Below are 12,147 nucleotides of genomic sequence, written 5' to 3'. Positions count from 1 at the left end.
AATACGATCTCATTGAAAGAATAGGCTTTAGGAGCCACAAATACTTAATCAATAGCAGTAACTAAGCAAGAAAGAAAAACATTTTTTTTTCTTTTTTTTCTTAATAGCTTGATAATGAAGTCGAAAAGACAGCAAATCTTGTCATTAGCAACTGGAATCAGCAAATTAAGGCAAGTTATTTGCAAATAACACTCATATAAACTCGGGTTTTAAGATTGAGGCTTTTCTTGGTGAGCATGTAGTCAATCATGTAGTCTAGCATTAAAATATCTGAGTGCTTATTGAGGAGAGGATGTTTCCTCACCTGAGTTATTACTTAGTTACCCCTACCAATTAAATGAAGGTAGAACATGGCCCAATATGTTAGACTTTTGCAGCTAACATTTACATGACATTTATTATGAGTTAGAGCTATGTGTTTACATATTAATAATTACAACAACACAAGGTGATGTGCCCATGAACCTTCCCAACATACATTTTAATCATCTGACAGGAAATTGAAGCACTCTTTAAGGTTATAATTCTGGTTAATGTTTGAACCAAGAATTCCTGCAGGTTCTTGGACTGTAGAATCATGACTGTTTACCATCACATTATATTGACTACCTGCCTATGTTATTTAAAATTTAGGGCAAGTGACAAACACTTGTTTGGTTTTTCATTTTTTCACGAATCTCTTCCTTGATAGTTGGAGGACACAGTAAGGTGTGGGTGGTGTCATGTCAAGGGAAATGTGCATGTCAACTTTACAAGTATATTTGGTCCACCTCTTGTATACACTATGCCAAGGTGTAATTTTTCAAGTACCTAAAAACTTAGCTGTTAGGTAACATATGCAAACATATTCAGGAAATAGCAAATGAACCCTTCTAGCAAGAAGAATTATCTGGTGTGAGAAGCTAGAGCATACCATTATTATTGGTACTTAAGCAGCAAAAAGAGCAGATGGAGTCCATGTGTACAGAAGATTATCCTAGAATAATATGGTGTAGGAAGAACTCCTTGTAAAGGACTTGCATTCCAAAAGTTGAAATCTTACTTAATCTTACTTTCCTCCACCCAAGTTCTGATGTCCAACAAGAGCTTTTGTAAGTAAATTGTCACTAGGTTCCAATATCACAGATGCCCTCAGAAAGGTGGCCTAGGCTGGATTTGGAAGCTTTCGCTGAAACTGAAGCCTCCATGGGCTGAGGAATTGAATATCAAATGCTTAAGAAAAATCAATTCCCACAATAGTCATTGTAGGATCAAAAACGGATTCAAGAGAGTCATTTTAATAAAAGCGTATTTTAAAAGTTCCAGAAAAAGCATTTAGTCAGTTGTCTGTTTATAAAATTTACTCTCAATTTTCTGAACTTCCTTAAAGATGATTTGTTTAAAAAGAAAACAATTTTCTTTAAATATTCAGACTTCCCAGTAAATTCAATATAATGGACAAGGAGGCAGAAACCATGCTCTGGAGCTGCCATTACTTAAGAGAACAAAAAGCACTTTTATTATTTCCTAGTTTCTGACAAGTCATTTTTCTAAATAAAATGATTTTGTTTTTGATGGAGTGACAAAGGAATTAGACAACATAGGATTCTTGAGCTATAATCATTTTCTCCCTGGCTACAACTCAATAGATTCAGCATGTCAGTGATGAAGTACAGTCTGTTTTAGACACACAAATGCAAATCCTTAAAGGGCCAGTACTCTTGTCTCAGAACCTCACCTGTCAGCAGCCAGGGACTGGTGGAAGGTAGAGGAAAGGGCTGTGAGCTGCCTGGGTCTATGTTTCAGAAAGATAGCAGGTTTGTCCCTGGTTCCCAAGGAAAGACGCCTGAGTGGTCCCCCTTCACTGCCCAGTTCTGTAGTCTTTGATATCTTCAGGTGAGATGGGTGTGGTACATGCCTTTCATTCCAGTATTCTGGAGGTGAGACAAAAGAATTGAGAATTCAAGGTGAGTTATCAAATGTATAGCCCTTGTGAATGTACCCAGGATGACCAAATATTGAGTGGTTCTCCAACCAAGTGTTCCTGCTGGGGTATTCTAGGCAGAGTTTGAGATGAGGGAACAAAAAGCTAAAAATACTCCATCATTGCCATTTGTGGTGGGGCACGCTTTTAATCCCAGCACTCAGGAGGCAAAGGTAGGAGGATTGGCATGAGTTCAAGGCCACCTGGAGACTACATAGTGAATTCCAGGTCAGCCTGGGCTAGAGTGAGACCCTACCTCAAACATAAATTAAAAATAAGTAAATAAATATTCCATCATTCAAACTAGTACACAGATAGCTCTCATTCCAAGTTAGAAGCGCTTCTCCCTGAATGTCAGTTTCTGCCTCTTTGTCTTGCTCATATGTTTCTGATTCTAGGCTAAGAAAAAATTAATGGTGAGTACCAAGAAGCATGAAGCACTTTCCCATCTTTTAGAAAGCTCCAAACAATCCATGACCCAGAAGGAGAAGCAGAAGGTAAGCTGTCATGGCAACAGGGCGTGAAGCTGGGAACCCCAAGGAACTGGCTGGCTCCTCCCACTGTTGGATCTCTGTGGGTTGGCAGAGCATGGAGAGCGATTCTAAGTCATCGTCATCACATTTTTAAAAAGTACCATTGGCAGGACACACTAGATCAGTCGTGTTCACATTTCTTTGTTTATGTGTGTGATGTGTGCCTGTGTGTATGTGTATTCATATGTGTGAGGATGCATGTGTTATGTACAAGTGTGCCTGCGTGTGTGTATGTGTGTGTGTGTGGAGGCGAAAGATCAACGTCAAATATCTTCCTCAATTGCTCTCCATCTTATTTTTTTGCAACAGGGTCTCTCATTGAAGCTGAGTCAGGTAGACTAGCTAGGCAGAATGTCTTAGGGATCATCCTGTCTCCACTTCCCTGGTGATAGGATTACAGACAGGTGCCACCATAGCTGGCTTTTGAGGTGGGTACTAGAGACCCAAACTCAAGTATCCAGTCCCCAATTTTTTTTTTTGTTTATTTTGTTTACTTTGTTTTTTATTTTTATTTTTTATTTGAGAAAGAGAGAGAGGAGAGAATGGGCACACCAGGGCCTCTTGCCACTGCAAACAAACTCCACACGCATGTGCCACTTTGTGTGCCTGGCTTTAGGTGGGTCCTAGAGAACTGAGCCTGGCCTGGCAGGCTTTGCAAGCAAGTACCTTTACCTGTAGTGCCATCTCTCTAGCCTTGCTTCGTTATTATATCTCAAATTCTGAACTCTGGCCCAGTAGATCCAAGTGCTGGCCACTATAGCTATAGCTTTTGGCATTTAATTTTTTAAACATATTTTTCATTTTTTAATATTGTTAAATTTTGAGGCAGGGTCTCTTAAGTTCTCAGGCTGGTTATTAACTCGCTAGGTAGTGCAGACAACCCTTGAACTCTGTCTGTGACTCTGTCTCAGCCTCCCTAGTAGCTGGGATCATAGGCCTGGTCACTGCTATTGACACTCTGTTGTCAAAAATGTATGCTGTTGGGCTGGAGAGATGGCTTAGTGGTTAAGCATTTGCCTGTGAAGCCTAAGGACCCCGGTTCGAGGCTCCATTCCCCAGGACCCACGTTAGCCAGATGCACAAGGGGGTGCACGTGTCTGGAGTTCGTTTGCAGTAGCTGGAAGCCCTGGCGCGCCCATTCTCTCTCTCTCTCTCTACCTGCCTCTTTCTCTGTCTGTCACTTTCAAATAATTAAGTAAAAATAAACAAAAAAAAAATGTATGCTGTGTGACATAAGTAATGTCCCAATTTTTTTAAATAGAGAATCCAATTAGGAAAAAAAAAGTCAGCTCTTACTCCAAAAAGTAAATATATATTGTACATAATATATACAGAAACTTTATATGTTATAACAATATTTTAAGAACATTATAAGACATAAAGTAGAAGAGTTTATAGGATGAGATAAAGGTAAACAGTTAGATAATCATGATGTTTATATAGTTAAGAAGTAATCATTAGGTATGTGATCAATATATATGCCCTTGGGGCAATGTTTAGACTTAATCATAGTACATATAAATTCATTTATCTAGGAGTCCTCTTGACAATTAAAAAAAGTCATTTATTTATTTATTTGCAAGCAGAGAGAGATAGAAGAGAGACAGAGAGAGTGGGCCCACCAGAGCCTCCAGGCACTGCAAATGAACTCCAGATGCTTGTGCCACATTGTGCATCTGATTTTAGTGGGTACTGGGGAGTCCAGCCTGAGTCCTTAGTCTTTGTAGTCAAGGTGGCCTGTGCTCCGTCTGCTTCCTTGTCTCCTGCTCACTCCTCCAGGCACTCTCCTAGAGCTCTTGCTCCATTCCCCAGAACTCAAGAGTTCTTGATGCAGAAAACAATGTCTCTATTATGCAGGCCAACTTCCCAGTACTTTCTAGTTTTTGCCTTAATGGACTTCCAGGAAACATTGTACAATGTTTATTTTCCCTTCTAGAAAGATTCTCTGCTTAATGTAGGCAATAGTTCTTTCTTTGTTTTCCTCTCGCCTTCCAGAAATTTTATCTCAGGCTTTCTTATGAACTTCCCTTTTTCTGCCTGGCCTTTTTATATATTGGTATATCTGAGGAGTTCCTTCCCTGGCTTCTTTGTCTTTCATTTACTGTGTATCTCTGCTGTCCAATATAGTAACTCTGTCAGATACTCAATAGAGAATAGGTACTCAATAACTATACTCTCAAGGTTTGAACTACCATATCCACACTGACAATGCCCAAATTCATATCTCTAGCCAAACCAATTTCTAAATTGGCTTTTGGCACCTCAGACTTAATATCTAAATTCAGACCCATCACTTCTCTAGCAAAGATCACTCTTTGTTCCTGTTTTCTAGGTTTTTCAGCATCACCACCTACCACGTCCTCCCAGTTTTAACTCCTAAACCAAATGCTTCTTTTTTTTTTCTTTCCAAATGCTTCTTGAGCATATTGTATACCCCTGTCTCCCTGACACTACTGTCTCCCAGGCAATGATTATTATTTGCCTGGATTACTGCAACTAGCATTTTTTTTTTTTTTCCTTCTGTATTGCCTCTTACTATCTATGACCTATGTACCAGCCAAGGTGGCTTTCCTGAAACCTAAATGCAAATGTATCATTACCCTGTGACAAGTCATTCGGGGCTTTCCAGTGACTTCAGAAAGCAGTGTACACACATTCTGTGGTGTGACCCTTAAGACATTTCCTGACTTGACCTGCCTGCTCCATCATCTTCTCTTATTATTCTCCCTCTGTGTGAACTCCAACTTACCATTTCTTTTTCCCTGCTTCAGGCCATACTATTTTGTCTCACCAATTCAAACTTCACTTTAGGCTTATCCAAACAGGGATCTTTTTTTTTTTTTTTTTTTAACCAGCTCCTACTACATAAAACTCATAGCTTAAATGTCATTTTCATTCTAAGACTAGGTACCACTCTTATTACTAGAGTGACACCTAATCATGTCTACCATCCTGGGACCTCTGGATCCTATAACACAACATGGCAGTGCCCTGTGCACATTTCCCATGGAAAAAGAAGCCTGTCTTTTTTTTTTTTCTATTCCCAAAGTCTGCCACATGACACATTGTACATAATATATGTTGGGTGAATAAATGAATGCTCCCCTCTAGAAGAAGAAGAAAGAAAAAGAAATCAATCTCTTTGATTTTAGTAAAGTAAGTTCTAAAAATTTAGGCTTATTTCTTATAAATCTGCTGTGGGGAAACTTGTGGTCAGTAGTTCTATGGCCCAGGCTGATGGAGGTGAGTGGTAATCTCAAAAGAGCTTTGATTCTTATCAATAGGCATGTGACTGTTCTCAACAAGAATCTCAGGGTAATAATTTAGCAAGGTATAGTTTAGGCATTCTTTGTCCCTTTTTATTAGCATATACTAGTTGTATAAAATTATGGGTTTCTTGTGTGTGTGTGTGTGTGTGTGTGTGTGTGTGTGTGTGTGTAGTATTATAATTAATCCTCCTATTCCCTCTCGTGTCCCTGCTGCTCCTCACTTTGGACCCTTTCACTATACTGTTACCAGGTTAAAATTCACAAGCTCATGTTTCTACAGATAGATGTGGTTCATTATACCTGATATCCAAAAGTAAATGTGTCCTATATAGGTCATCCATCACATCTGAGGCACCGTTGAATAGCTAGCATACCAATTGGAATAATAGTGAATAGTATTAATATTTGGCATTTTAAATGAATGTCCTCCATTATTGTAACATTAGTCAAAATGTCCTTAGGCATAAAGAGGGTCATTCTTAAAAGCCTTTATCTTTATCCTTGAAACTCCTAAGCTGCCAACATCAGGAGGTTCTGGGTAATCTTTCAAGCCTGGCTTGAGGACCATTTACATAAGAATTCTCTGAGGACCTAGTTAAAAATTCAGATGTCCCAATCTCACTACAGAACTATTGAATGAATACTGTCACTTGGGGGCTCTGGAACTTTGTATTTTACAAACACTAGCCCATTCCTAGGCATACTAAAGTTTCAAAATTCATTCATGCAACCCAACTTCCTCATTTCTCAGAGATACAAAATTACTATGTGTATATTTTGAACATCCATTTCAGTCTTTGTGGACCAGAGGGTTTTGAATTACTTTAATTTTCAGGAAGATTTAGCCAGCACAATGGCCAATTTGGAGGTTAGCAAGAGGGGAGACTTTATGAGGGGCAAGTCTCGAAGGAGAAGGATGTGTCAGGCTGTCTGTAACTTGCAGTTAATATGAACACGTATCTCAGGGTTTTAATAAGTAATGATGATAATAATCTTTGAGCGCTTACTAGATGCAGGGTTCATAATGCAATAAGCATCTTACACGCATATGTGGTGGGATCTTCAAAGTAACTCAATGAAGCATGAGCCATTATTATTCTCATCACAGCAATGAGAAACTGTAGCATGTTAAGGTTAAGTAACACATCCTGCAGCAGTAACAAGGCCTCCTCCTTCTAGAGGTCTGATTCCAGAGCTTTACTTCTGGCTTTAAAATGATCAGACAGGTTGGTGATGAGGCAGGTTTTAAAAATGAGTTTTGCAGTTTCTCTACCCATCTTAGTAAGAAGTTCAGGGGCTTGAGGATTTATTGAGTAAGGCTCTAATATGGGCTTTAAAAAAATTTTTTTGTTCATTTTTATTTATTTATTTGAGAGTGGCAGACAGAGAAAGAGGCAGATAGAGAGAGAGAACGAGAGAGAGAATGGGAGCGCCAGGGCCTCCAGCCACTGAAAACGAACTCCAGACATGTGCGCCTCCTTGTGCATCTGGCTAACATGGGTCCTGGGGAATCGAGCCTCAAACCGGGGTCCTTGGGCTTCACAGGCAAGCGCTTAACCACTAAGCCATCTCTCCAGCCCTAATATGGGCTTTTAATTTAAGTTGGAGATCCTGGACTTGTCTTGTCAATTGTCAAGTGACCTCCTTGATTTGATGAATGTGAACCAATCCCTTCATGTTTAAGGCTTCAGCCTCTTCAAGTATAAAACTGAGGGTATCATGCTAAAAGGACATTAGGTTTCCTTCTGGATTCTATTAACATTTTCAAAAAACAATCTCTGTTTTTGTCATCTGTGATTGCTCTTTACAGAGAGTAGAGAGATAAGAAACACATCATTGGGCCACATGAAATTCTTTCTGTGCATTTACAAAGGCTGTCTCATAAATGTGTTGAAGACTATGTGACTGTGATGTTTTACTTTAGCTCCTCAATAAACTGAAAAAATCGACTGAGAAATTGGAAAAAGAAGATGAAAATTACTACCTAAAAAACATGGCAGGCTACTCTACCAGACTAAAGTGGGAAAACACACTAGCAAACTGCTACAAGGTAAGTCATGCAGTGACATTTTGCTCCTTCCAAAGAGTTTTCTGGGATCTTGGAATAAAGGTCAAGTAAATAATTGCAGGACTTGACTTCTGTCCTGGCTGTGATTCTCACTCAAAGTATGATGCTAGCTAAACCACATTTCCTCTCATTGTTTCCACTTCTCCCTGGATACAATCATTAGTGAAAATTTGCTATGCTCACTAGCCAGAGTTTCTCCTCCTAATTCTCAGTGGATACTCATCTAACTTCAAAAAGTGCTCAAGTAAAAGGTAAATTAAGGCTTAGGTATTGGATACTTAGAAATGAATTTTTGGCATAAGAGCTGACTCATACAGTGATCCTTTATGGAATCCCTTTCTCCATCAGGCGTTATGTTGGGTTCTGGCTATACAGAGATGGATAAAGTACTATCTCAAAGCTTTGACTGTGCCTCTTTGCATAGACACATAAAGAATGGATTGTGGCAAACTGATAAAGATAGGCACAAAATGTGAACAAGCAAGTCATAAAAGGGAAAATAAAAAATCAACATTAAACATGTAGAAAGATAATCATTGGGCAAAAATTATGAAGTGATACTATCAAGTATCAGCAAGGATATTAGCAAGCAAGAATTTTTGTACCCTTCTAGCGGGAATAATTTATTGTTATCTAGTAAAATAAAATTTACATGTTCCTACAACACAGAAGTTCTACTTCTAAGTATGTATCTGGAAGAAGCATTTATACCTGCACATTGAGAATGATTCACAGGAATGTTTATTGTAGCATTATTTATATAATATATATAATTATATCATATATAACATATATATTTTATATATTAAGTATATAAGGTGTATATATATACACGTATATATCACATATTATATATATAATATATGAAAGCATCATATAATATATATAATATAATCAGATAGTAAGAAAAAAATGCACAGAATCTTCATACCCAGCAAAGAACACACTTAAATGTGCTCTAATTCAGAAAGTAAACAATACCCAGCAGAGTTAATTGACACTATGTTAAGCACAAACTAATCTCAAAGCAATGATATTAAAAGGAATGTACCATGGATACAGCTACATAAATTAAAAAACTTTCAAACCCACTTCCCAAACTGTGCTAATTTGATAGGTATGTGTTTACAAATACACTCATAGTGACTGGGCCTACATGGGCTCGGGAGGGTAGAGCTCCTGTTGGGAAGATAACAGGACTGCCACATAAAGCCAACTCAGCATGGATGACCCACTTCCCAGGGTTAAAAACTGCTTCAGCTATATATGAATACCTTAATTCTCTATGTTCACATCGTAATAAATATTACCATATTAAATAATTATCTACTCTGAATGGCAAGAACATGAAAAATTTTATTTTTCCCCATATGTTGAGCTCTTTAAAAAGGTTTCAAAGAGCTGCAGTTGGAAAAAGAAATGACCTAATGACTAACTTATATCAAGTGTGTGATGCTCAGTGTAGTCATCAGAGACTGTCCAGATACATTCGTGTGTGTTATATTATACACCCATCACAAACCTGAAATAAGGACCTTTGGTCTTTAGAAAGAAGATCATTTAGTTCCAATTTGTAGATGAAGAAATTGAGGCTAGAGAGATGAAGTGATTTGCCTAATATGGTTTGGGGATTCAAGGTAAGCCTTTACACTATACTTCTGTCCCAGTAAGAACTGGGAGAGGGAAGGCTACAGGCAAGCAGGTACTGATGGGCTATATTTAAGTCACTCACAGTTTAGGCTACTTTCAGAGTAAGACAGGTGCAGTTAGAGAAGAAAGAAGACAGTTTTAAAAAGGGGCATGAGAATTTGGTTAGTGAAAGAAATGACAAGCCATTCTTTGATTTATTTACACCTTGGTTGCTATTGTTGTCATTATTGTTGCTTTGTTTTGTTTGAGACAGAGTTTTTACTCTGTAGCCCAAGCTGCCCTGGAACTCATTTTGTTACAATCCTCCTGCCTTAACCTCCCAAGTGCAAGGATTGTAGATGTGTGCCTCCACACACTGCTTATGTGTGCCTTTGAACATTTGTTTATGCTGGATAGGTTTTAAATGATAGGGTGAGGAAAGGCCAGAGAATTTTTTCTCATGCTATCCATTTGAAGTTTGGGCTCTGATCTTGCCTCATGTCCCAGGACAGCCCAGTAATCTGTAGCTTTCCACAAGGCAATCTTCCATTGATGGCTCTGCTAGGAGACAAGAGAGAAATTGTGGTTCCCACTCCATCTTCCAGGCAATCTTCAAGGACTGCAATAAAAATAATTAAGCTTAGCATCTCCATCTTCCTCTCGTATGTGCCTATGTCACAGAAATGGGTGACAGTACTGACTCTTACCTGCCATAGCTGACATCAAGCTGACTTTCAGTGTGCACTAGGTATCGCTTGTATTGTTCTCTTTACCACATGTTCTCATTAGATCTCCTCCGTCCTTTATCTCAGCTTCCTTTTCTTCCTTTAAGATCCTCCCATTCCTACCCACAATCCCAGTTAGAGCCCAGCTTAGTCCAGACAGCAAGTTCTAAACCAGACAGTGCTAACAGGAAAAATAAATCCACCCCTCCTGCCTCTTGCAGTACTCATAATTTATATATATATTTAAGGCTCTCAACACACATTGCAAATAGCTTTGTAAAATCAATCCCATTCAGAGAGGGGAGAGAGAAAGAGAAAGAATTGGTGTGCCAGGGCCTCAGCCACTGCAATCGGACTCCAGACACTTGCACCACTTAGTGGGCATATATGACCTTGCACTTACCTCACCTTCATGCATCTGGCTAATATGGGATCTGAAGAGTAAAACATGGATCCTTAGGCATTGCAGGCAAGTGCCTTAACTGCTAAGCCATCTCCCCAGCCCCTATTTTTTTTTTTTTTTTGAAACACCCTGGAAATTATCCTCTTTCCTTGCAAAATCATCCTATGATGACAAGACATTAATTTACATTTCAAAAGACTTTTTTTCCATTTTGTCATTTTGTTTCGATTTTATTAGAATCCACATCAGGTTCAGTATCTACTCAAAGATATAAGAGAGAGTAGGATTTTCTTTCATACCTCTGTGTCTTGGATTTTTGCTTTCACTGTGCTGGGGACCATCACAGTCTTTTCTCCCTCTCTCTCTCTCTCTCTCTCTCTCTCTCTCTCTCTATCTATCTATCTATCTCTCTCTCTTGTGCAGTTGTCACAGCTCCCTGACCTCACCTTTTTTTAAAATTTTAGAGAGAGAATTGGCATGGCAGGGCCTCAGCCACTGTAATTGAATGCCAAATGCTTGTGCTACCTAGTAGGCATGTGTGAATGTGTGGCCTTGTGCTTGCCTCACCTTTTGTGCATCTGGCTTACATGGGATCTGGAGAGTCAAACATGGATCCTTAGGCTTCACAAGCAGACGCCTTAACTGTTAAGCCATCTCTCCGGCCCTCACCTTCTGAGATGTCTTCTGCCTCCTGAGCACAAGTGCACTTCCACTGGACCCAACAGCAGGCAGCCTCTGAGAAGTCACCTGCTCTGCACTAACCTAACACTAAGGTTCTTACTTTGTACTTTCTTGGTTTGTATCTACTTGGTTGATGCAAGTCATGGGCTCACAGATTACTTCATGACTATGGTCTATATGTTCAGTATATTTACATATTCAAGGATAAGATGCTAGATTTGTGAAGTCATGTAACTAAAGTAGGCTAAATTCTGTGAGGAAAAATTTCATTGCAAGTGTATGTGACAGAAATGGAACAATGAGAACCTCAGTTTCTTTTTGTTGTTGTTCATCCGTTCACTGTCCTTCTACAAAAATTGAATATAAGCATTAATTTGAGTCCTATGCAGTGTCTTTTTATCCCTTCTTACTTTATAGATTGGATTTACAAATCTGTCAGAGAATAATCATTGAACTATGTTCAAGGAATTTTTTAAGCTATTTTGAGGAATATTATAAAGTCTCTGGTATAGCTAATAAGCAATGAGACCAATTATACAAACTAGACATAACAAACAAAATCTTTTTGTTTTGTTTTGTTTTGGTTTTCAAGGTAGGGTTTCATTGTAGCCCAGGCTGACCTGGAATTCACTATGTAGTCTCAGGGTGGCCTTAAACTCACCATGATCCTCCTATCTCTGCCTCCCCAGTGCAGGGATGAAAGGCATATGCCACCATGCCTGGCCAAACAATCATATTTATTCCTTCATAATTATATTGTTTCTATATTCTAGGAAGAAAAGTTTGACTAATAAAATAACTTATAACATAGTTTTTTGTTTTTTTTTAAATTTTGTTTATTTTGGGTTTTTTTGAGGTAGGGTCTTACTCTAGCCC

The 12,147-nt window shown here is 38.7% G+C and overlaps 1 protein-coding gene across 1 annotated transcript in view; it reads left to right on the top strand.

Moving 5' to 3' along the window:
- Positions 1-12,147, top strand: part of Nostrin (nitric oxide synthase trafficking) — a 65,493-nt gene that overhangs the window by 31,471 nt on the left and 21,875 nt on the right. The window contains exons 6-8 of the mRNA XM_004651926.2: positions 108-170; positions 2,362-2,460; positions 7,690-7,815. Coding sequence (XP_004651983.1) covers positions 108-170; positions 2,362-2,460; positions 7,690-7,815 — 288 coding nt within the window. The remainder of the gene's footprint in view (positions 1-107; positions 171-2,361; positions 2,461-7,689; positions 7,816-12,147) is intronic.

This window comes from Jaculus jaculus, chromosome 4 (assembly GCF_020740685.1).
Source record: "Jaculus jaculus isolate mJacJac1 chromosome 4, mJacJac1.mat.Y.cur, whole genome shotgun sequence".
Classification (NCBI taxonomy): domain Eukaryota; kingdom Metazoa; phylum Chordata; class Mammalia; order Rodentia; family Dipodidae; genus Jaculus; species Jaculus jaculus.
This window is presented reverse-complemented; position numbering and strand designations above follow the sequence as displayed.